Raw genomic sequence first — 27,045 nt, forward strand, 5'->3', positions numbered from 1 at the left:
CATTCATTAAAGTTAGTTACCTCATTCTCATTCGTTCAATCTATTATTTTGTTTATTTCGTAATCAATCATTTCATTCATTTATTTATTTATATCATCTACCCGTTTCTATTTCTTTCTTTAGATCTATATACTGATTCGTTTAATCATTTATTTAAGTACTCATTCATTTTATATACTCAGTTCTATGGCGACTATCTCGCTGTTGGATTTGTCTCTCCGTTTTCTTAATTTTCATCATTTTCGTGGCGGCAATTTCATTTTTCCACCTGTGCTTAAGTTTTGTGTGTAATTTTTTATCATATATTATTTAATGCCATAATTTTGGTAATTATCTTTTTCATGTTATATATTATATTTTGTTTACAAACAGCCAAAATATAATATCTATGCCAATGTAATTTATTTTATTTGAGCATGAAAATAAATGTTGAATATCTGAGTAGTTGAACATTCAACATGAAAATACAGAGTAAGGTAATAATCAATTAATTCATTCGTCCATCCATTCATTCATTTATTTGTTCATTCATTCGTTCATTTTATTTATTTACTTATTTATTCATTCATTCAATCATTCATTATTTCATTCATTCATTCGTTCGTTCATTTTATTTAATTATAATAATCAATTAATTCATTCGTCCATCCATTCATTCATTTATTTGTTCATTCATTCGTTCATTTTATTTATTTATTTATTTATTCATTCATTCATTATTTCATTCATTCATTCGTTCGTTCATATTATTTATTTATTTATTTATTCATTCATTCAGTCAGTCGTTCATTCTTTCTTTCTTCTTTCATTCATTCATTCATTCATTCTTTCTTTCTTTCATTCATTCATTCATTCATTCATTCATTTATTCATTCATTCATTCAATCATTCGTTAATTTATTCTTTTAATTATCCTTTCATTTATTAGTTCCTTTGTATATACTCCGAGAAGACATGATCATGATGATGATATCAATGTAGTTTCAGTATCCTGAACTATATCGAGAGGGGGCGCTATGTCACATATTTGCACATCGCATTTTCATCTACACGATCTCCTCGATGATCTCGTCTTCGGGCTTTCGGTCGACCTGTATCCCATTTTTTACAAGGTTCTGGTTAGCTTTCGTTTCTTTCTCGATCACGCCATCGTACTCAATTTCCTGTTAAAGTGGCAATGGGTAAAACAAATTAAGTTTATTTGAGAATATGAAGAATTGTTGGGTCTTGATGAAGGAGAGCAATTCCTGATTACCTGCGATGTCGGGCAACCGCCACAACCGAAACACAATAGAAAATGCAATTGGGACAATTTACATAAGTGGTGTTATAATCAGCTACTACAATCTCGAGAAAATATGAGTTTAAAAATAAAGAATTATGATGACGATGATGATTTACGGCATTTATTTAGCGGCAGACTTTTTATGTTAAAAACATTCAACCTGCTCGAGGGAGAAAATTATTACAAGCACTTGAATGTCAGATGAATATTTTTGTTCTCGCTTGGAGTTTTGGAGTGCTCCATAATGTGCAAGACCGTGGATTCTTGGACGGTTTTTACTTTTTTCTTTTGTTGTTGTTGTTGGCCCAAAGTTGAATAAATTGTTGATTTCTCACCTTGATAAAGTCCGCGCCCACCCCACATCGTAATGGAACCTTCCACTTCTCGGGCAAGCAGCAGTACATCACATCAACCACTGGGCAAATCAAACGAGGATCAATATCCTTTGGGTCCGTAGCACCTATACAGTAAAAAAAGCACATTGTTTAAGCCTGTCATCATAGCCGGCCGAAGAGGGGGGGGGGAGCTATCTCCCCTAAATTTGAGATGGGGGGATGGTCCGCCCTAATTTTTTTGTTGACAACCTTCTTCTTTTTTTTGCTTGTCTAAAAATTTTTGTTTCCCCCTCTAAAATTTTTAGTTGACAACCTTTGTTTTCTTTTTTTTCTTTCTGTTTCCATCCAAAAATTTAAAGTGGACCCCCCTAAATTATTTTGGCTTCCGCCGCCAATACCTGTCACTCTAATCTAACAACAAGTTTTTAAAACTGTTTCGTAATAACTTTTTAAACAACTTGTTTAAAAAGTTTTAACAGTTGTTTAAAAAGTTAAAATTGTAGTTGTTAGAGTGACGGGCTTAAACAACGTGCTTGAACATGTTAAAATTGTAAACAGCGTTTTTACAGTGTATTATACGTGTGAGACAGAGACATATAAAAAGATATTATTATTTAAAGATAAATAAAAGGAGTTGAAGTAAACACTTATTTCAAGATAAAGTCTCAAAAACCAAGGTTAATTCTAACTTTGTGAAATCATGAAATCAAAGCTGAATACCGAACACACTGAAGATCGCCAGCATGGATAAGCACATCTGGGACAGTATAGTCCTATGATTACTTATTGAAAAAAAACACCCGACAAATGGCTGAAATGTCATGTTTTATTTTGCCAATTTCTAAGCAATTACACAATTTCTTGCAGAATAATTTTGCACATATATTATTATTCATAGTATATAGATTTTGAAATCTGTATCACAACATTCAGTTATCTCTAAAATCATTGCTATAAAAAATCAGAGAGCTAATAACTGAAACTTGATAGCGACTAAAAACAATGTGACCAATTAGAAAACCCCGATCTGAGTAGCTCATGATTGAGCATTGCTCGACTTATTACAGATTGAATTCGACTGAGCATAATTTGACCAATCAGAACCCTGTTCTGAATATCTTGTGAGTAAGCACGACGAGACTAATCGCAGACCCAATAACAAAATCTTGACAGAGACTGAACGCTATTTTACCAGTCATAAACCTCGATCTGGGTACCTGTGATTGAGCATGTCTCGACCAATCAGACCCTAACTTAACCTTGAATTCGACTTAACACAATTTGACCAATCAGAATCCTCGATGTATTCTGATTGAGCATGGCTCGACCAATCAGAGACCTGGTAACGTAACCTTGATTGCGACTTAACACAAGTTGACCAATCAGAGGCTAGGACTCACCTGTTAGGAAGCTAATGAGGAGAGCTGCAAAGACAGTAACCAGCCAGGATGCGGAGGCATACCATGTATAGGCGAGCTTGTAAAGAGCTGCAATTGCAGGTCTGAGAAAAGATGAGAAAAATGAATGACCAAAGACGACACACTAATGACGAAGTAAACAAACGGCTGAAATAAAAATAATAAATTTCACTTTGTTTTTGTTTCCTAAAACTCAATGCATGCATTTGTACTGTGCACTTTCTAAAAAAATATTGGGTAAAAATGCTTCATGAGGGGAATTATGTGTCCAACCAACATTGGGCATTTCTTTTGGGCATTTTATTAATTCAGAGTGATGGAAATGTTGCTCATTCTGAAGTAATTGCTGCTTGTTTTTTGTTTAACCTCACTGGACAATATTTATTTATTTATTTATTTTGTTTTATTTATTTTATACTGCAGGGTAGGCCTGTTCAGTTCTTAAAACTGCTTTACAAAGGCGCCCTGCAGTTTAAAATACATGTCAAGATAAATATAAAATATATCATCAAAAAACATTCAACGTCAAAAATACAAAATACAAACTATTTAACATCAGAAACAATTAACATAAAACAATTTAGAGTGGGAAGTGACAATCTAAACATACAAGTACATAGCATTGTAAATCAATGGAATATTATTACGCTCTTCATCAATTCGTATGAAAGGCTTTGCATAATTTTTTAAAAACTAACAAGGAGGTACACGTACAGGCTTGTAAATTTGAAGGAAGTGCATTAAATAATTTGGGTCCGAAATATGCGAAAGATTTTCTTTTATATTCAGTTCTGGCTTTGGGAAGCTGAAGGGGGCATCGCAAAGAAAACCGTGTCCTGTATTTCACGGGCCGTTTACATACTAAAGGTTTTAAATAATTTGGAACTAAATTGTTCATTATTTTATATACAAAAACACAATACTGATATTTTATACGCTGATCTACTGATTGCCACTTCAGTGACTGCAACAGAGATATTTGTGATGTATTATAATCTTTTTTCAAAAGCATCCTGGCATATTTATTTTGAAGTTTTTGTATCTTATCTAAATGTATTTTTGCACTGCTTCCCCAAGATGTACTACAGTAATCAATGTAAGGTAAAATCATAGAAAAGTACAGCTTCTTCATGATATCAAAGGACAGTAAATGCTTAATCCGCCTTATACAACCTATTGCTCGAGATATTTTACAAACGATATTAGTAATATGTTCACACCAAGTCAAGCCCGGATCGAGCATGACACCTAAGTATTTAATCTTTTTTACATTTTCTAATTGTATGTTCCTGAATTTCACTGGCAAATGAGCACCCCTCAACTTTTTCTTTTGACCAAATACCATGGCTTTTGTTTTTTGCGGGTGTAAATGCATATTATTTAAGTCTAACCATTTACATATTGAATCAAAATCATCTTGCAAATACTTTTGTACCTCCTTAATTGATTCACCGTGATTAAAAATGGCGGTATCATCAGCATAAAGAGACATTTTAGAATGTACATGCAATTTCAAATTACACATGTCATTAATAAAAATACAAAATATCGATGGACCCAATATAGATCCTTGTGGAACACCTGATTTTATCTTTAAAAATTCACTGCGACAATTGTTAATCATTACAAATTGCCTTCTGTCTGTTAAATACGATTCCATCCAGTTGTATTCATTGCCAGTAATACCATAGTACTTAAGTTTTGCAAGTATAAAATTGTGAGGAATAACATCAAAAGCTTTGCGTAGGTCCAAGAAAATACCACCAGTAACATGTTTTCGGTCCATTTTATCATACAAAAAGTCTGTAATCTCAGTTAGACAAGTGGCAGTGGAATAAGACGGTCTGAAGCCAGACTGACAATTTGCAAGTAGATCATTTACATTTAAGTACTTATACAATTGATCATGTACTGCTCTCTCTAGTATTTTGGACAGGACTGGAAGCACAGATATTGGTCTATAATTGTCAATATCAAAAGATCCTCCCTTATGTACAGGAGTAATTCTTGCTGTCTTAAAATCTTCTGGAATAACACTAGTTTGCAAAGTTGCATTAAATAAATGGGTTAAAGGTCCAGCTATACTCTCTGCTGCCAGCTTAAGAAACTTAGGGTAAATACCATCTACTCCGACCGCTTTCGAACAATCAATATATAATAGCTCTTTCAAAACATACTCCTTTTTGATTGCACAAAATTTAAATTCACAATCTGGAATAAAAAGAGTTTGTAAATTGTTTAATAAATCTTTCGAGAAATTATTCGAAGGGGCTTGCAACCTTGAGCCGACTTCATTAAAGGCTTTGTTCAGAACGTGAGCTATTTCATTGTTAGGTATTTGACCATCATCAATTGTTAACTTAACATCATGACTCGTGGTTTTATTTTTCTTAGGTAGAAGCTTCGATAAAATGTTCCAGTTCTTTTTTATGTCATTTCCGCAGTCCTTAAATTTGTCCTGATAATACTTCTTTTTCAAATTTTTAATCAAGTTATTAGCTCTGTTACGGGAAGACTGAAATTTATTCCACCAATGAATTAATCTTGTTTTTCTAAATTGCTTTCGATAATAATCCCTTTCGCGTGCTAACACCAAATAATCATCATTTATCCAAGGTACCCCTCTTTGTTTTTGCCGCACTGATATCACGGGGGCATGCCAGTCACAAATGTCTAGGAGTGCGTTTTTAAAGGAGTGCCACAATTTTTCAACATCAGTCCCACAGGAATAAAACTCATGCCAATCAACTTTCCTTACATCATCTTTAAATTTCTCACTGTCAAAGTACTTGAAAGAACGACATTTAGTTATTTTGGGAGAAAGGGGTTGATGTTTCCCTTTAATTGCAGTAAAAATCACAGAGTGATCACTAAGTCCAGCTGACTGCACTCCTGATTTAATAATATTGTCAACAAGTGAATCAGAAATACATACCAAATCGATTACTGACTGGCTATGTGGTGAAATTCTAGTGGGTTCAGATATAACCTGTGTCATTTGCATTGTAGTAAGGAGACTGGAAACTTTTCTAGAAAGATTATTTACGGTTTGCATATTACAATTAAAATCACCAAGAAGGATGACATTGTTTGTAACTGTATACAATTTCTCGAGATTACTTTCAAGACTGTCAAAAAAATCTAAATGATTATCGGGTTTTCTATACAATATACCAATAAATAATGAGCTACTATTTCTACGTTGCAACTCCAACCAAATTATTTCTAAGGCAACAGATTCAAGATCCAATCTTCTTATATATGATAAATTTTCTGATATAAAACATCCCACTCCACCTCCATGAGTACATCTATCCCTCCTCTCAAACTTATAACCTTTAACAGAAATCAAGCTATCAGAATGTTCTTTTGTTAACCATGTTTCTGACACTCCTAGTAGATCATAAGGGTTATTATTCAGCAAACATTGTAAATCAGCAACTTTATTAACAATGCTTCTGACATTAAGATGAGCTAATTTAATACCTTTAATACCTTTTAGAGCAAAATCATTAGTTTCGGTTGACATATCATCATTTGCGTCGACAGAAATATTATTACAGTTATACATGACTTCGGTAGATACATAAGGATCATTCCAAAAAGGTAATACACTTTGCAGAATGCATTTCGGGCACTGCCAATTTTCAAACAGTTCGTCTGAATAATAGGTCTCTCTTGAGACCCCGCCACAAACTATATGCACCCACTGTGAACATACAGTGCATAACAAAGCCTTTTGATTTATTTTTACAGATTTATTACAAATTGAACATGGATATTTAATCATTAAAACTTATGTTGAAATTAGGTACATATTTTACTTCCACCACTCTAAGCAATTTATATACATTTAACATTTTAATAATCAAATATATAGCAAAACGAATATGTGCAAAATAGCAACAGCAACAATAACAATAAAATGTAAATTGACACATTTCAAAACAAGTGAAAAGTATTACGCGTAAGTTATGAATGTAATTTTATACAAATATACAATAGAATAATAATCAGGTACTAGTAAATAACCTTAATAAAAACAAATCGTACATTTAATAGTGCAATTTAAAAGCAAATGGTAAACAGGAACGCCTGTGTGCTCAAGCAGACCAAGTTTTACATTTAAGTGAATTTGATTGAGATTGTTGTCTCATTCTTTCAATTGATCAAGTTTTCCGAGGTCCTTTACACTTGAAAGAGCAACTCTTTTCCCACTCTTATTTATCGCTGTTATCCTTCCGTCTTGAGTCCAGACTTTGTGGACTTGCGGGAGGTTTCCCTTCTTCACTTGCCAGAACAGCTGAGATCGCTTTCGTGTTAGATTTTCATTGACGTAAATTGAAAGGCCTTTCAGCTTAGCCCTAGATGCATATACAGCCTCTCTTGCCCTGTAGTTGGAAAATTTGATGATGATATTCCGGGGCTTACGTGGTTCCTTCTGCTTGTTCTCAAGCGCAGCATGGCTGGAAAGGCGGTGAGAACGATCGATGTCCTCTTGTTTCACTGTAACACCCAGATTCCTCTGGCACACCTCTATGATCTTGGCATCAGTATCTTCGTTTGCAGATTCAGCAATACCACTGAAAATCAGGCAATTGCGGCGTGAATACTGCTCCGCCTCATCAGCTGCAGCTTCTAGCGACTCGACTCTGTTTTTTAGACGACCAACTTCCTCCTGAAGATTTGCATTCTCGAATAAGATGGACTCAACATGATCAGAAACTGCTGATTCAATTTCCTTCACAAGAACAGATTTTATGGAGCTGACTAGGTTCTTTACGAACGATTCTTCTAGAAGAATAACTTGCAGAGCTTTTTTGATAGCCACCTCCAACCCTTCTTCTACGCCTGGTACCTCATACGCAGCAGACCCTTCTTCGCCTCCGACGTCATCACTGAATCGAGAGTTTGTTGACCTCGTCGGGGATCGGGAACGCGCACTAGATCTTTGCTCATGATGCTTGCGCGTTGGCGAGGCTTGCATAGCTCCGGCAGGCTTGGCGTCATGGTTTCGCCCCGGGCCGCTCGGGCCTTTTGTAGCAGCAACCTCGTTGTATCCCTTCGCAGCTGATTTGCTTTTCATTGTGAGTTTCTCGATCAGAAGACGTTAATTTGAAACAATAAAATCAGTATAATGAGATAGTCATACCTTGCTCCAAAGGGTCCAGCGTAGTCAGCAGTATTCGTAGACTGATGTGGATTATTCCATATAGTATGGTCCAAAGTGCAAAAGGTTACATTTTTCCAAAATATTGAGCACAACAGTCTAAATTCCTGGAGGAGCTACAAAGCGCGTCCTTTCGCGCCCGCATTGGGTAAAATGCTGCCCCAAATTGGTTGGACACATAATTACCCTTCTCACGTCGTGGTCAAAATTTGACCCAATGTTCTTTTACAGTGTACATGAACTAAAACATGAATTATTCATTTGACATTCATTAGAATGCATGAAAACAACATAAAGCACCAAGAAATCGGCACTGTAATCGACACATTCTGCAACCTTAAAAAACCCCTTAAATTTCGCCCCTCTTAAATACTTCGTCACCCATCGAAAAGCAAACGCACCTCTCGTCAACTGATAGAGCGGGATATTCTGATGTCACCGCCAACTCGACTGTAGTAGCGCCATCTAGCGTCGGCTTGGTGAAATTGGACACAAGGTCATTAGAGTTGTAGAGATCTGATGTGTCATTATACAAGACACACCCAGAAGTCGAGAAAGGAGGGGCGGGGTAAGGGGAGGGGTACACCTGTGCCCCTATTCCAATCCAGAAAGAGAACACCAGCCCGATTAGAGTTCCGCAAAAGGCCCCCTGAAAAAAAAGAGAACTTGGACAGTTGGACGCATGCGAACCAAAAGTATACATTTATTATCTAGGTATCACAAAAGCACTGGAATAAGTTTGATATTTTCCTTCCTAATTCTTACATTTACGATAGATTTTAATTCAATTTTTGTTTGCATTCGAAACAGCTTTACGATGTTTGTTATTCTTTTTCAAAAAGCTCTATGTTGACACATGTTTCTCCAAACGTATTGTAAAAAAAAAACACAAACACATATAAAATCGGTCTAACGCATCGATGTCGAGCGCAGAAATTAAAAAGACATGATTTCAGATACTGCACTCTCATTTTAGGCATTTTTTCTGAGCTTAACGTTCATCATGTTCATAGGGATTCCAAAAAGCAATGCCACTCAAAAGGTAATCTCAATAAAATCATATATATCCCTCCTGTAAAGAACACAGTGTACAACCTTTTGATCACAGTGTGTTCACAGTGTGGACAATTTGAATATATGGTTCACTCTGTTAAAATGCTTAATTTTAACAGTGTGAATATATTTTAACACTGTGGATACCTGAACAGTGTGACTGTTCACAGTGTGTTCATATTGTGAACTATGTTGTGCTCAAATTCATCAGTGTGACTGTGGACACCTCAACAGTGTGTTCACATACATTGTCGATTCACAGTGTTGAAATGCTCATATTTAACAGTGTAACGGTGATTGCTTTGTTTGGACTTATTTTCCTTTGATTTGATGTGATGTGTTTGCTTCGAATTGTTTGGATTTGATTTGATTTCACATACCTTTGAATTTGTCCATGGGAAGAACATTCCAACACTGAATAGTCCTAGGGTGGGACCGCCGAACATACTAAAGAAATTCAGCACCGTCTGAAATAAATGGCCAAAAGTAATACCTCAGTCACATTTTGCTCTACGGCAGCCGTACGGCGAGTTTAAAAACGATTTTGCTCGAAAATTATTTTGTACGAAAAGAAGATGGTGGAATTGAAAAGTGATAAAAAATAAAAGAGATACCAAACTGCTCCCAGACTAAATTTTATGCAGTTCCCGAAAAGGGGCCAAAGTGCCCTAACGCCCCCCCCCCCCATCAATGTGTGAGTGAAGTAAACTCAAGTTCTTGACGAGAACTTTACCATCGTTTATTATTTAAAGTAAGTTTGCTGACTCCACTGAAGTATTTAAATGAAAATATTTTTTGAATATCTCTTCTTTTCAGAGAGCTCCATGAGAAAATCGATATTCACTCCAAAATTATTGATACTTGATATCACACCGACTAAATTAAAACTGCATGAATCAGTGATAATTCATTCCATTTTCTTTAAATCTTTTTAGATAATAATTGCATTGCTTCCGAATGATTATATAACATGGACATTGTCAAGTTTGCATCAAGATGACGTAATACGTTACGTACACTAAGGATATCACCAAGAAAAGAGGCGATGAATGCAAAGCCAATTGTAAGAATTCCATAAGACAAAGCTGAAGGCAAATATAGAATAAAAAAAGAAGAAAAGTAAAATATTATATTCGAACGATGAAAACTGTTTAAAATAAAACAAATACAATGTATCGCATAAGTGCATGGTTAGGAAGTAAAATAAAATATTAACAAGTGAAGATCAATAGTAGTATAGTAGCAGAAGTATTAATATCAATATCATGATTATCATAAGGAGTAGTAGTAGTAGTAGTAGTAGTAGTAGTAGTAGTAGTAGTAGTAGTAGTAGTAGTAGTAGTAGTAGTAGTAGTAGTAGTAGTAGTAGTAGTAGTAGAAGTAGTAGTAGTAGTAGCAGTAGTAGTAGAAATAGTAGTAGTAGTAGTAGCAGCAGTTAGTAGTAGTAGTAGTAGTAGTAGTAGTAGTAGTAGTAGTAGTAGTAGTAGTAGTAGAAGTAGTAGTAGTAGCAGTAGTAGCAGTAGGAGTAGTAGTAGTAGTAGTAGTAGTAGTAGTAGTAGTAGTAGTAGTAGTAGTAGAGGTATAGAAGTAGAAGTAGAAGTAGTCGTAGTAGTAGCAGCAGAAGTAGAATCACTGGCAGACCCCCCCCCCTTGTGAGGCACAATTAAAATGTTTAATGCACCGCGAACACTCTTTAAAATAAAACAAATACAATGTATCACAAGTGCATGGTTTGGAAGTAAAAGAAAATTACAATATAGTAATAATAATAGCAGTAGTTCTAGCAGTAGTATAATAGCAGCAGCAGCAGTAGTAGTAATAGTAGTAGTAGTAGTAGTAGTAGTAGTAGTAGTAGTAGTAGTAGTAGTAGTAGTAGTGGAAGTAGTAGTAGAAGTAGTAGTAGTAGTAGTAGTAGTAGTAGTAGTAGTAGTAGTAGTAGTAGTAGTAGTAGTAGTAGTAGTAATAGTAGTAGTAGTAGTAATAGTAGTAGTAGTAGTAATAGTAGTAGTAGTAGTAGTAGTAGTAGTAGTCGTAGTAGTAGTAGTAATAGTAGTAGTAGTAATAGTAGTAGTAGTAATAGTAGTAGTAGTAGTAGTAGTAGTAGTAGTAGTAGTAGTAGTAGTAGTCGTAGTAGTCGTAGTAGTCGTAGTAGTAGTAGTAGTAGTAGTAGTAGTAGTAGTAGTAGTAGTAGTAGTAGTAGTAGTAGTAGTAGTAGTAGTAATAGTAGTAGTAGTAGTAATAGTAGTAGTAGTAGTAGTAGTAGTAGTCGTAGTAGTAGTAGTAATAGTAGTAGTAGTAATAGTAGTAGTAGTAATAGTAGTAGTAGTAGTAGTAGTAGTAGTAGTAGTAGTAGTAGTAGTCGTAGTAGTAGTAGTAGTAGTAGTAGTAGTAGTAGTAGTAGTAGTAGTAGTAGTAGTAGTAATAGTAGTAGTAGTAGTAATAGTAGTAGTAGTAGTAGTAGTAGTAGTAGTAGTCGTAGTAGTAGTAGTAGTAGTAGTAGTAGTAGTAGTAGTAGTAATAGTAGTAGTAATTGTAGTAGTAGTAGTAGTAGTAGTAGTAGTAGTAGTAGTAGTAGTAGTAGTAGTAGTAGTAGTAGTAGTAGTAGTAGTAGTAGTAATAGTAGTAGTAGTAGTAGTAGTAGTAGTAGACGTAGACGTATAGTAGTAGAAGTAGTCGTAGTAGTAACAGCAGAGGTCCGCCCCCTTGAGAGGCACGATTAAAATTTGAATGTAAAAATGCCATTAAAATAAAAATGTGGCCCCCTTCCATTGTATGTGAAGACTTTTTTTATTGTTTGTTTGTTTTTTGGCTTGCCAAACTTTTTCCTTGACGAAATGTCTTTAATTTCTGGTTAAAAACCTTCCTCTTTTTTCTTTTACTTTTTGCTTGTCAAATCTTTGTTGGAAAATCCTGGATCTGCCCCTGAGTAGAAGTAGTAGTAGTAGAAGTAGAAGTATTAGACGTAGGAGTTGAGTATAAGAAAAAATGATTAGTAGTGCGATGTACAAAGAACATACTAATAGGTTTTACGTTGTTAGGGACATCAGCTTTCCAAGATTTATTTTGCTTATTTGTTTTGAATATTTCTATGAGGTTAATTTTCTCACAAAAATAATGATTACACGAAGAAATAGACAGTCAACAGTACCCATTAGTTTTGATAATTGTGTGTATCGCTCATCGCTTAGTCCCGGCCATATAGGTTTGATGAGGTCTTCCGTCGTCACAGCTGCCACGGCATTCAATCCAGATGAAATTGTGCTGAATGTATACAAATTAACAGAAAATTTGGATAATTGATTGACATATCATAAATTATAATGGATTTATTACATTCATCTCCATTGTTGTGTGAAAGGGTGAATCTGTTATAACATGGAGATTCGCTAGTGTTCCCTGGGGCCCGTTGCAGAAAGAGTTGCAATCAATCGCAACTCTAAAAATCATGCGCAACTGGATTTTCAACCAATCAACAGCGCGCATTTGAGACTTGCGTTTAAACGCAACTCTTTCTGCAACGGGCCCCTGGTCATGCTGGTGACCGTTTTTTTTTTTGGGGGGGGGGTAGAGGGGCTGGTCATACTTACCTTAATGATGCACTGAAAACAGCCGATAGAAAGAGACCGGGTAAACCAGGATACTTCTGAAATAGATCTAGGGTAAAATATGGCATCATCTGGAAAAACGGATAAAAACAAAATATGACAAACAACTCATCTTCGTACATTATCTTTTATATCAACATTCTTTATAGACATGCATGGTTAGCAAAGATAATGTTGCAATATTAAAAATGAAGAGAGCAAATCAACATATTAGATAAAACTAGACAAAACAACATGAAATAAACAAAATCAGATCATTAGATTTTAGTGAGGAAATTTATCCTCAGTTCTTAAATACTACACCAAAAAGATAGCTGAAATGTTTATCTCTGAAAATGTAAGTTGCTTTTTTTTGCATTAAAATTGAATTACATTCGTAAACGCTTAGATGCGTAAAATGTATTTCTTAAGGGCATTATAGGTAATCAGATTATTATCATACAGTATATTTCCCCCCAAACCGTCGAAATTGTGAAAATGTAAAAAACTTGTGAAATATGTAAAATAAAGTCAAATCAAATCAAATTAATGAGAAGTTAGGTAGACTGTATTTATTTTGGTGGTGCTGTTTTAGCGCAGTGGTATAAAAATTAAAGTACGGGGTTCAATCACCTACTTAACCTCTAAGCAATGTAATTTAATTCCATTGCTCTTATTTTAATGAATGAAAATGTTAAATAAAAAGGGCAATAAATAACATTCATGATTATAATAAGTATTTGATGATGTATCTGATGTTAACCTGGTCTCTTTTCGCCACAGCGCCGCTCGAGATTGGGTCACAATCAGCGTAATAGGCGTACATCACCAGGCCTGCAGTCACGGCGCTGCTGAATAGGAACAACATGATGGCGGTCCCCAGGGCTAGAGATCTATAACAATATAAAAATTCGCCAAAGTCGTACCGATATTATAATCACATATTCATACATAACTGATAATCAAAACCGGGGCGGATCCAGGATTATAAAGGGAAGGGGGAATATTTTTTCCCGAAGAAAAATTTGTCAAGCAAAAAAAAGGTCTTCACTTTCAAAAGGGTAAGGGCGCACAATTCTGTTTTAACGGTATTTTTACATTACAAATTTTAATTGTGCCTCTCAAAATAGGGAGGCTTTGCCCCTGCATCCACCAGTGAATTAAACTGTTATAGTCGATAAAGGGATACTCCTGACTGGAATTATTATATCTAAATAAATATGACATATTCTGTATGATCATTGAATATTCATGAAGACATTCATATAACTTTTTCAATGAAATAACGCAAATCTTTAAAATGTCATAACTTTGTTATTCCTTGTCCAATTTCGATCAAATTTTCAGCGTTTTGTCTGTCTGATTTATTGTTTTCTGTTCAAATCATCTTCCTTTCAGCCTGGAGTACCACTTTAAGTTGAAATTTAACGATGAAAATCATTACGACCACGTAGGTTGCATTTTGTGAAACAATATAGAGTGCAGATTACCAATCTAGTATTTGATTGATTTATTGTTTTCTTCTGCATCCATAACATTCGTATAATACATTTTTCATAACATAATAAACATAATATGTTAACAATTTTGGCATGAATTATAAATAAAGAGTACTAAAAAGATAATTCCAGAGAAAAATGATTAACTATATGATATTCACAATTTACAGGAGAAGGATTGTCATCATAAGCAGATTGCTTGAAAAAAATGACAATCCCAAACTTATACTAATTGAATTAATTTACACATTTATAAAGCAGAATGGGCATATATTTTCAAATAGCTGAGGGTGACGGTGATATGATGATGATGTTGATAATTAGAACAGCTTAATGGATCAAAATGATAATTTGAACACATACAATGAAATATCGCAATATTTACAAGTAATGAAAATGGACATATATAACTGCAATTTCAAAGCATGAACAAGTGCTTCAAAATGTTTATAAAATTCCAAAATTCATAAATAACCTATAATGTCGGATCTACGGTCATATATTTCTTGTTTCCTTTTATTAATGGCGCCATCCCAAAATAATCATTCTTTTTTTAAAGCGTTTCATTACCCACATCTTGCCAATAACTCTCTCAATCTAAACCCCCGAGGGCATTCTTCAAAACGTCTCAGTATGTGTGTCACTTTAAACTATTGGAGAAATGTCTTTCTACATTAACTAATTGGAGCATTATGGGTACACATCTTACTGTCTTTCCCATTCCCAACTCATGATGGCGCTATTCAAATGATTCCTCGGTATGGGTAACTTTAAACCACTGATCTCTCCCCTAACTGGATATGCGGGGAGGGTTCTTTGTTTGAAGCCCGCGAGTTCTATTGTCCGCCATACCAGTTCCCCCAAAAGGAACGCAATCGCCCATTAGCATGTGCATTGTGAGCGATATGCTAGCTGTCTGCACGCTGAAGCACTCATTGCTTTTAATACAAAACTTCATATTTAAGGTGCCAGATTTCGCAATTTTCTTGAAAACATGGTACTTTCCCGTATACAATTCGGAAACATAATTTTGAAGGGGTTGGTGTTTTTCTCACCTACGGAAGAATGGATGAAATCCTTGACTTGTCTAGGGGTATTTTGGAGGTTTTCCAAATAACCATCTTAGGATCGATATGGCGAGGACTTTCTAGGTTATGAAGGCTTATAACACTTTAATTTAAGTCTACCCCACCCCCACCCCCCCCCAAAAAAAAAACAATAAAAACAAGTGTAACACCGAAAAATTCATCGCTTATAAGTGAAACTTTAAAAATATAACTTTCATATTTTATTTCTGATTTTGATTAAATTTTGAGCATTATTGTGTGTTTTTCTCTCTATTCAAATAATCATTTCATGAGGTGGACTCGCCTTTTAAAGAACAAAGTCCACCCAACAAAAACTTGATTTGAATAAAAAGAAAAAAAATCAACAATAACCCTGAAAATTTCATCAAAATCGGATGTAAAATGAAAGTTATGGCATTTTAAAGTTTCGCTTCATTTCACAAAACAGTTTTATGCACATCTCGGTCGGTATTCCATTATTTTAACATTTTGTGCTTCCGGCAAGGAGGTCCAAAACGTCAAATTCGTAAAAATTGAAATATTGTATAATTCAAACTATAAAACATAAAAGAAATAATGAGTAAAATCATTGACTCTCTCATTTGGATGTAACTGGCTCGTTCATATCACTATTTTTTTTTAAATAAGCGAAACTTTGAAATGTCATAACTTTTTATTTTACATCCGATTTTAATGAAATTTTCAGCATTGTGCTTGTCTGATTTTTCAAATCAACATTTTTCTGAGGTGGACTTGACCTTCTCTCTCTCTCTTTACTTCTGTCACATCGATCGACCCTCTTCAATTATCCTCTACCCAGTTTGTTCATATTCACTGTAGGCAGCGGGAGGGGGGGGGGGGGTCCTGCAGCTGGTCCCCTAAATTTTAGGTGGGGGACAGACCCCCAAAATTTATGTTGACAACTTTTTTTGGGTTCTTTTTGCTTGTCAATTTTTTCCTGCATCCCCCCTAAATTCAGGTGGACCCCCCTAAAATCGTTGTGGTCCGCCCTGAAATTCTGGTTGATAACCCTTTTTTGATACTTGTCAGATTATTTCTTTTGTTTTGCATCCCTTCCTAAATATGGGGTGATAACCTTTTTTGCTTGTCAGATTATTTTCATTGCGTCACCCCCTAAATTTCTGGTTGATAACCCCCCCCCCCTTTTTAATTGCTCCACCGAGACATTTTTTCTTTGAACTGAAGACATTCGGCATCTCAAAATAAGTTCTGTGAAATTTCTGAAGTCTGTAAATCCGTCTCTGTAGCTTAATGTATTTTTTACGTACTTAAAAAAAAGAGTTCTTGGAAAAAATAATTTGATCTATTGTTGACAGAGAAATATCACAAATTCACATGCCACAAGTTACATAAGCCCCCTAAAGTCCTAGTCCTATACCGTACATGTACCTATAGCTTGTAAATTTTATTGTCCTTTCACAAATAATTTTCAGAATACCTTGTAGATCCAGTCCTTGTCCCAAAAATCAGTCTATTTCGGTCAGGATCTATGCTTTGCAAAAAATATTTTTGTTTAACTCCTCCGAAACGACAGATTTTCAGTCTTAACTTAAGTTTCAAAATCATTTTTAAACTTAAGCATGGCATGCTATACACGGTCAGTATTTTCGTGTCTCAGTCGTGATATTCTTCTGTCCAAACATGATTGATAAACTCATAAAACTTGGTGACATTTGTGAATATTAATAAACTGAATATTTATTTGAATTATGGTTTGAATTCATCACGCTTCCAGAGAAATCATAACAATCGATAACCCCCCCCCCCCCGGAGTTTTAAAGTTTTGGAAACTTGCTCTGGTAATTTAGAATTACCACACATGTATTTGAGCACATGGGACTACATAAAGTCTACAAATATGCAGTTCACCAGCTTGTCTTATCTGTGAAAAGTAATCCCATTTTCTCTGTTTCCACGGTCGTCACAATAAGCGCAATTATATGTGGCACAGGACGACATCTTAAACTTTGTATCAGGTATAAATTCACATTGAAAAGTGCTGTTATAAGAGTTGATTGGTAAGTATAATTAAGAATTGACACTATTGCCGTGTACCAGACTCTATTCCGATTTTGGCTTTTTGGGGGGAACTCGGTGTGCGGAGGTATCAACATCCGGTGCTTCAACACGGAATAGGCCAATCAGCGTTATTGTTCCCATCCAGGTAGGGGAGAGATCAGTGCTTTAAACTTACATGCGTGCAATCTCATTCCCAACTCATGATGGCGCTATTCAAATAATTCCTCGGTATGGGTAACTTTAAACTTACATGCGTGCAATCTTGACTGTGTGACATGAAACATATCGTTGGACTTGAGCCTGGTTAATCCCAAAGATTGAGAGAAACATGAAGGAGGATCCAATAGTGAGACCCCAGAATGTATGACGAACTGTAACATTGGTGCTAAATCTATTGGAGAGGGAGAGAAAGAAAGAGAGGGAGTGTGTTACATCGATACTGACTCTATTAGGAAGAAAAGACACAGAGAGAGAGAAGGGGAGAGAGGGGCAGAGAGGAAGGGGGGAGGGAGAGATGATAAGGACCCCAGAAAGTATGACGGACTGTAACATCGGTGCTAAATCTATTGGAGAGGGAGAGAAAGAAAGAGAGGGAGTGTGTTACATCGATACTGACTCTATTAGGAAGAAAAGACAGAGAGAGAGAGAAGGGGAGAGAGGGGCAGAGAGGAAGGGGAGGGAGAGATGATAAGGCCCCCAGAATGTATGTCGGACTGTAACATCCGTTCGGCGCTAAATCTATTGGAGAGGGAGAGAAAGAAAGAGAGGAAGTGACAGAGGGAGTATGTGTGTCACATCGATGCTGACTCTAGTAGGAAGAAAAGACAGAGAGAAGGGGGAAGGGAGAGATCGGATAAAGACGGAATGAACGAGAGGAATGATAGGCAGAAAAGGTAAGGAAATAGAGATTATTAATAGAGACATTGAGATGTAGAGAGAAGACAGACATACAGACAAGAGACATCAAAACACACTGACAGGTAGATAGGGTGCATGTGTAATCGTATAATGAAATAGGTTAAGTTAGTTGTTGGTAAGGTTGTGGGTACATTGTGTGTGTGATTATTTGGTATGCCTACAAAATAAATAATTTTATAGGTCCACAGTTCAAAAAAGTAGATCGAAATACCTAAGCGCTCAAAGACGGGAATTTCTTAAAAAAGGCACGTATCATGATAACATCGTTGTAAATAAAGTGTAAAATTTTTATGCAAACAGAACTGCACTGTAAACAAATTTTTTGTGATATTGAGATTCTTGTATGTATTGACATATTATTGATTAGACTTGCAAACAATCAATAATGCCCTAAATCAAAGTACAAGTAAATGTATACGATGAAGGTCTTTTCCCCGACGGCCAGACATCAATTTTATAGGAACCGTATGAGTGTTCCCAAACTCTCCCGTTAAGGGGAACACAATGTGTGACAAAATCTGATCTGAGAAAAGTATTTTTTCTCAGTGCAGAACATTCTTTCTGATTGTATAATGACTATTTTATTCTCTTTCTTATTTACTAATTGTATGACTTTTGGTTTATTTATTCAATATTAATTTCTTTATTTTATTCATTTATTCACTCATTCATTTATTTGGTTTTTTTGCTTATGCATTCAATTATCCAATAATTATTAAGTTATTTTTCATTAATTTTTTAATTAACTTTCTTTATGATTCATCTGTTAATTTGTTTATATTATCCTCTGCTTATCTAATGATGCAGCCAGATATTTATGACTGAATATTTCATGTAATAAACTGTCATTTTATTGATTCAGTGACTTTTTAAATAATTCTTCTATTTCTATTTATTTATTCATTTATCTTTCAACAGTGATTTCTAACCTATGCGTTCAATTATTCAATTATCCAATAATTATTAAGTTATTTTTCATTAATTTTTTAATTAACTTTCTTTATGATTCATCTATTAATTTGTTTATATTTTCCTCTGCTTATCTAATGATGCAGCCAGATATTTATGACTGAATATTTCATGTAATAAACTGTCATTTTATTGATTCATTGACTTTTTAAATAATTCTTCTATTTCTATTTGTTTATTCATTTATCTTTCAACAGTGATTTCTAACCTATGCATTCAATTATTCAATTATCCAATAATTATTAAGTTATTTTTCATTAATTTTCTTTATGATTCATCTATTAATTTGTTTATATTTTCCTATGCTTATCTAATGATTCAGCCAGATATTAATGACTGAATATTTCATGTAATAAACTGTCATTTTAGTGATTCATTGACTTTTTAAATAATTATTCTATTTCTATTTGTTTATTCATTTATCTTTCAACAGTCATTTCTAATCTAATCTATGTACATATTAATGCATTATGTATGCAATATTCATCTACTCACATAATCATTTACTTGTTATCCAGTTATTACTTTCTACTTTACGCATTTAATCGGTCATCTTGTAGGGTATCGATTCATTATCGTCAATGCATGACCGTATACGCAGAAATTTTTGTCGGGGGGGGATGCACAAAACTTTTCAAAGAAAAAAAATCGAAAGCGAGTAGGCGAAGCGACCAAACTTGTCCGGGGGCGCTTTTGCACTTTCTAGCACGTTTTGTTGAATTTCTTTATAAAAAATAGTTAAAAAACATAATTATCCAAACTTACCGCCATGTATTGTTTTATTGATTTGGCCAATACTTACTCGAATAGGTCTAGTCTATTTCCTTCGTCAACGATACGGAGAACATTCGAGAAACCGCCTAGGTCGCTGGATCCCTTGATGATGACGGCTAAAAGACCAGAAATCATGATGCACATTTGAAAAACATCCGTCCAAATTACAGCTTTTAATCCACCCTAAAGAAATGAGACAATTGAAGCCTGATTAGTTATTACACTTTTAGATGAACTTGTCCAACATTCCAATTTCAATTTCCATTTAAATTTTAATTAGCCAATGCATAAAGGAAGGAAAACAAAATGTCCATCTGTATTTATATGCATTCATGTTAAATGTCCCTTATGACAAAATGAATATATTCAAGCTCGTGTTAGACATAGCCGCAGAACGGTTTTGGAAAGTGGGGGGGGGGGGGCTGACCATGTTAAAAAAATCAGATGGCCGTTTTTTAATGTTTTTTACACGGTTTGGGGGGAAAGGGGCTGAAGCCTCCCCTCCCCCACGCCCCCATCGATTGCAAGGCCCCCGATATATCTTTTTTTTTTTCATTCAAAACTTTTCGTCGGTCAACGGGTATAGAGCATGTAAAACGGATCATGACTGTGAACAAATGTAATTCGCTATTACAATATTCAGCGCGTGCATTGCATTACTTTACAGCGCGCGCACTTGCGAAACTTCTGACCAATCACAGCGCTCCATGCCTGGCGCGCGTAACATGCGATGACATCACAATAAGAAAGTTGCAGGTTGCCCGCCTCGTTTGTTTACGTATCATAAAGACGATACTTCAAGAGAATAGACACAAGATAATAACCACAGCGTTGTACATGTTGTGTGTCCGGACGAAATTTAATGGTTAGAACATACACTAAGAATGTTTTCAACCGCGTTGAAGTTAAAGAATGTTTCATTTAAACTTTCAAACACTATAAATTAGGACATGAAGGATATTTCTGGAGCAAATTAATAATCAAATATTTCGATACGTTGTCCGGACACGCAACAGAGATAAATTTTCAAATGACAAGACAATTTGATGACAATTTCTAAGAGATGCCTTGCACGAACTCGAGACGTTGGAGACTTTTAAAACGGATCAGACGGACCAGAAATCGCCTGTCTAAAAGATTTCAAAAAATATGCTGCTGCTTTTGTAAAAGTAAGTTTGGAATATTATTCAAGAGATTTTATGCATTTCTGCGTCGTTTTAATCAGTGGAGCAAAGTGGATAAAGTAGAAATAATGTAGATCAGCAGAGGTTCGGGTCTGGCCTTCAGCTGATCAGGTTTGCAATTAAATTATATTCTTCACTCTCTGTACTACTAGTATTCCAAGGTGCATTGGGTATACGGTCTGTAACTTGTATGCTTAAGAAGTATGCACCTGGAATAATGATAACAATGGTGCGCTAGTGCCCTTTGGTAAGCGTTAATCCTCAGTACCAGGTCATTCGGAGAGGACCTTCAGCCGTCGGTCCTCTGGTTGCTGGCTTACAAGCATTCATGCTTTCTTAGCAATCAGGTAAAAGAAAAAATCACTACCAATACTGCTAATTTCTCCTGTTGCATTTTATGAGCAGTAAAATAATACCAAACAAAATACACCATTAGGTGTTTAAACCATTAAACGTGTTAGAGGAGTATCAAGTAAATTTTAATCTGTTTTTTTAAGTATACCATGTTGGTGTTAATACAAGCAGCACAAGTCACGATCATTTTCTTATAGGCTATAGGAGAAAGACTGTGTAGCCCCCCCCCCCTACCGAGGAAGACTGTGTGGGTTTTTTTTCCTTCATCTCTTTTCTAATTTTCATGTTAATATCGATTTGTTTAGATGAACGACAAGAAGGGGACAATGAAGAGGATGACGACCAAGCAACTGCCCGAAGTCTTGGGGAACCATCCCTAAGAAATGATATCAACACGGTGAGTATAATGTACAAGGAATGCTCCCCAGGGAGTGGAAATTGTACACTTTTCGTGCGGGATTGAAACGAATCCAATGACCGGGGTAATAATATGCTGTAAAACGTTTTGAGCCGTTCTGGGAAAAGCGCTATATAAAAATTGGCTATTATTATCAATGTGGTGATTCTTCTATTCTCACTGGTGTACAGGTGGTGTGGGAGTGGGTGGGGTGTGGTCATGCATAGACCAGAGGAAGTTATGCCACAGTGGCTCCGGTGAGACCGACTCCAGGCCGACCTTATATCACGTTATTACCGATGACTTACCACGGATCGGTTTGTAGTCGGTTTCCTTGGTGATTCTGTCAGATCATGACGAGGGTTGGTAAGAAGGTGACGAGACTGCTCCTGCGATATTTGCTCCTGTTTAAAATCTCAGAGGGCATAGAGTTCGAGTTGGGATAGTCAGAGAGTCTTGGGTTCGGAATGATATAAAGATAAGGATTAGTGTTGATTTAGCCGAGCACGTTAGTTTTCCATCCGAGCAATTGTCGCCGGAGAAAATGTCATGGAACCCCGCATGGAACCAATAAAGAATGGAATGCATGCTTATTTTTAAAAAAAAATAACTGATGGCGCTCGTTCTCACATTCTCTTAATTTCAGTCCGAAGATGGATCAAGCTCTGAATGCTCATGCCATGAACTGGATGGCGTCAACGTCCTTGAAATGGACGACGACCAGGTATTCGATTTCATCAACAGATCGGCATTCCCCGAGTTGCGTCGAGAATACCTCCGCGAAATACATCGAATGCGTAACGTAGAGGTCGTCGATAGCGACGATGACTGGGGCGATGATGACGATGATGTGAGTGTCGACATCGAACAAATGGAAAATGAAGGCATGTTTGATTACCACCGTTTAATCAATATGACGTCATCCGACATCGATCTACTGGGAGACGACGTCGACCAGAACGATGGCGAGAATGACATCGCCTCTATACATCTGACAGGAGACGAAGGTGATGACGGAGGAGAAGAGGAGGAGGACGACGACGAAATTGACACAGATGAGGAATTTGAGATATTTGATGAACTCAGCGTTGCGTCGGGAAGCGATGATGATACGTGGGGCGGGGAGGAGGATGAGGAGGAAGAAGAGTTTGAAATTTGGTACGTGATGAGGCCAAGAAGACACGGGAGGAGGGGTTTCTATGGCAACGCGAGAAAGAAGAGGAGATCGGAAAGGGTGGGTGCAAGGATGAAAGGAGCGAAGAAAATGTGGAGACGCCTCCGGCGAAGGAAAAGGAAGAAGAGCCGAGTCAGGCGCAGGAAAAGACGAAGGAAGAGGAAACGAAAGAAAAAGAAAGATGGAGAAAGTCTAGAACAAACCGTTCTAATTAAGGTTTTCATACCATCATTAGGATAAGAACCAAGACAAGATCAGGTCCGATGATTCAGGTCTTTCCCGGACCGGAAACACAAATGATTTCCAAAATTGCCTTTAGTATGGTTCAGAAGAATCAGAGCCAATGTCCTAAAAACAGATGTAGATTCGTCCTAATCTGGTGCGGTAGCTTTTCAGATTTTTCAACGAGAAGAGTTAAAGGACGAGTCATGCTTCGTCTTCTGACTCTTGGATAGATTGGTTCAAGAAATCTGGTTCCTAGGATCTCGATGACTTGGTGGGAAGGGGTAGGAGGGGTTAAAGGGCAGGGTGGAGGTTGATGCCACATATTGCTATTTTACAAACACACCCCTATCCCCGCCTCCCCGCTCCTTTAAAATACAAAGAAGACAATATGGAGTCGATTTAGAGCTAGGCATCCTGGACTGACAACTTTATTGACTGGGGTTGGGGCCGGGCAGCTGGTCTTGAGAGTTCATGTGCATTTTTTGAATGACAAGGAAACAAAGTTACCGTAGACAAGGTAGAACAAGAAAATTTGCTTGCGACTGGTCTTATCTTTTGTGTTCATTGTGTAGGTTTATCATTTTCGCTAGTTTATTCAATGATTATTTTCCGTCCACGACAAATATATCAAAATCCATACACGTGTGACGATAACTGGACTCGGGCATCATCGAAGTACTACTTTTCAACGTCAAGTATTTTCAGCATGGTAATTTCGACGGCTTATAAAAAGGGTATTGTGATTTTATAGAAAAATAACACTTTTTGTTTTTTACCATTATACTCCTGGGGCGGTATTCAGAAAGAATACCGCCCCAGGTATTAGGCGCGATTAGGCGCGATAGCTCAGTCGGTAGAGCGGGGATTCGTATTCCGGTGACCCGGGTTCGATTCCCATTTAGTGCGCTAGTGCCCTTTGGTAAGGCATTTATCCTCAGTACCAGTTCCTTCGGAGAGGACCTTAAGCCGTCGGTCCTCTGGTTGCTTGCTTACAAGCATTCTTGCTTTCTTAGCAATCAGGTAAAAAATCACCACCAACCAACCAACCAAAGCTCAATTAGCGCGCAATTAGCATGACCGCGCGAAGACTTAATTGAGTAGTTACGAGACTTTTGGTATTCTGAAAAGTCTCATAGCGCTCAATTAGCGGACTTTCCAGTGGAGAAAGATAATGGTGATAAGAGGTCCATTAAGTCTCATCATATCTTGCTAAATGTTGCCTTCATTTCGTATAAAATATCATCAAATCGGTTTAATACTAGGAGGAAGGAAGAGAATAAAGGAGAGAGCTAAAAAGGGAATAGAATATAGGGGGAAAAGGTGGTGTATAGAAACAAGTAAAATAAGGAATAGGGCCTAGGGACTATATTTGGTAATAAATAAATTAGAAAAGGGGGAAAAGGAGACAGAAATATTTGTGTACTTATAGGGAAAACATGACTATCATTTTTCTTTATTTTCTTTTATTATTAGCATCATAAACTATTTTGTTTTTGCACACTTTTTTTTGACAATAATGAAATTGCCAAATCACGGCAGATGCAGCAATGTGTAAGGGTGAAGTAAACCTTGTTTCTGACAATGAAAAAATAAGCATAGACCCCTTTAGTATTTAAACGAATATAGAATAAAATACAATAGAAAAAATAGTGAAGTGATGCCATCGTTTTCTCCACCTATAAATACCTATGTCATAACAATTGTACATCAAATTTCAATAAAATTTCGGCTTTTTAAAAATTATGCTTGTTTGATTTTTAAAATATGTTTATTCAAATTTTGTTGGAGAAGATTTCTCATATAAATGAAAATGAAGTTTTTAAAATAAGTAGGAATTAAGTTAAAGAAGACCCCCCCTACTATCATGGTCCCGAGACAGAGGCAAATAAAATGTTGTAAAGAAAGAAAAAGAAAAAGAAAGAAAGCCACAAATGGATAGGGGGTTGTGAAAATCAGAACGCGTTCGAAGAAAAGAGAAAAGCACAAAGGTACAATAAATGAGAGAGAAAGGGAAAAGACAACAGTTAATTTCAACAACATAACGAACCTCTAATCTCCGATGCAAATATGCTTATTTTTCACTGAGCAAAAATTCTTTGTATCAAGATCGTGGTGAAGTGCACCTGCAGCAGCCGGGCGCTGCGCTGCAAGGCAGCAAAGTGAAGAGACACTGCGCGCTTGGAGAAAAAATTTACGTTGTAAGAGCGCATTTGATTGGTTAATTCGGCTCAGAAGGGGAGTGGCCTAAAGGGACTTAATTGAGCACTAATAGAATTTTCAGAATACGAACTTGGAGGTAAATTAGCGCTCCATTAAATGGGTAACTTAAAAGGATATTTAAGTGGAAACTTACGATACTTTTCAGAATACCCCCCCCCTGCCAGACAAAGTAGAATAATCGTACGGTCGGTCGATCGGTTTCAAACTTTGCGTTTCCAACTACTTTCTCATTTTAAAACCAATACTCATGAAATGTACACACATAAGTATTGGGTTAAGGATGTGCAAACACTTTTTTCGCATGTATCGTAAATCACTGATATCATTTTTAACGCAAACTTTCCTTCTCTCCCCTTCATCTCCTCTCTTTCTTTCTCTCTCTCTCTCCCTTTCCTTCTCACTCTCCACCTGCAATTTCACTCAAAACCGATTGGTACACTTACAATAGTCGTGTAGAAAGTACATGCTAGCCCCACGGTCAGTACGGACCCCCACACGTTTAATCCGGCCACTGAAAAAGAAAGACAAAAAAAATCAAATTATGTCATAAGATAACACTTCTTTCTAGTTATCGATTGAAGAAATATTCGATCAGAAAATCAAATGTGAGTTCATTACTACATCGTGTTTCTCTTCGGTGCAGTCACACCAACGAAACCGACTCTAAACCGGCCGATAGTTCGCCATTCGAAATAATATACCGATATCAATTAGCTTTGATCGGTCAAGCTCTTGTGACTGCAGCTGAGGTCAAAAGCATATCCAATGTTTCCATTTTGAAGGAAATTACCCGAATTTCGGATAATCCGACTCATTTTCAGGTAATTTTCTGGTAATGAAAAAAAATGACAATTCAACAACAATTAAACGTTACAACGTTTAATGTTCATGTTATATTTAAATAATTGTTTACCTAGATACGTAGCTCAAAATTTCGCGCTCGCATTTCGTAATTTTGTTCCTATTTTTAAAGAGGGCGTGAACAAAAAAAAATGTTAAATCGGCGCCTCACAAATGCTATATATTATAATTATTATCATCATTATTATTAAATTCCTTGATTTTTGTCACTTGGACCAAATTTAGGCTTGCTGTATTGTTGCCCGATATTTCTTTAAAATAAAACTTGAAAGTTCCAGAAAAATGCGGTTTTTTAATTTCGGGAAATTTGTTTTGAATCTGTGGAAACGCTGGGAATATCGCCGTCCTATGGCAGACGAGTTCGTAAAATCTACACGGAAGATCAAACCTATCGATAAGCAATGGTTAAAGGGGAATCCAACCCAAACAAAACCTTGTTTTCGGATGAAAAAGGAAATTAGACAAGTTAATAGGTGAAAGTTTGAAAAACATCGGAGAAAGAATACAAAAGTTATGAA

At 36.1% G+C, this 27,045-nt stretch overlaps 1 protein-coding gene across 1 annotated transcript in view; it reads right to left on the reverse strand.

Annotated features, from left to right (window-relative positions):
- Positions 1–969: 969 nt before the first annotated feature.
- LOC121430608 (sodium-coupled monocarboxylate transporter 1-like) overlaps positions 970–27,045 on the reverse strand; it is a 34,353-nt gene continuing 8,277 nt past the window's right edge. The window contains exons 4-16 of the mRNA XM_041627925.1: positions 26,110–26,177; positions 20,141–20,295; positions 17,943–18,014; positions 17,702–17,842; positions 13,609–13,738; positions 12,849–12,937; positions 12,410–12,522; positions 10,279–10,346; positions 9,642–9,728; positions 8,610–8,857; positions 3,021–3,121; positions 1,621–1,745; positions 970–1,163 (exon numbers count right to left, since the gene is read on the reverse strand). Coding sequence (XP_041483859.1) covers positions 1,047–1,163; positions 1,621–1,745; positions 3,021–3,121; positions 8,610–8,857; positions 9,642–9,728; positions 10,279–10,346; positions 12,410–12,522; positions 12,849–12,937; positions 13,609–13,738; positions 17,702–17,842; positions 17,943–18,014; positions 20,141–20,295; positions 26,110–26,177 — 1,514 coding nt within the window. The 3' untranslated portion in view covers positions 970–1,046. The remainder of the gene's footprint in view (positions 1,164–1,620; positions 1,746–3,020; positions 3,122–8,609; positions 8,858–9,641; positions 9,729–10,278; positions 10,347–12,409; positions 12,523–12,848; positions 12,938–13,608; positions 13,739–17,701; positions 17,843–17,942; positions 18,015–20,140; positions 20,296–26,109; positions 26,178–27,045) is intronic.

Source organism: Lytechinus variegatus, chromosome 17 (assembly GCF_018143015.1).
Source record: "Lytechinus variegatus isolate NC3 chromosome 17, Lvar_3.0, whole genome shotgun sequence".
NCBI classification, from domain to species: domain Eukaryota; kingdom Metazoa; phylum Echinodermata; class Echinoidea; order Temnopleuroida; family Toxopneustidae; genus Lytechinus; species Lytechinus variegatus.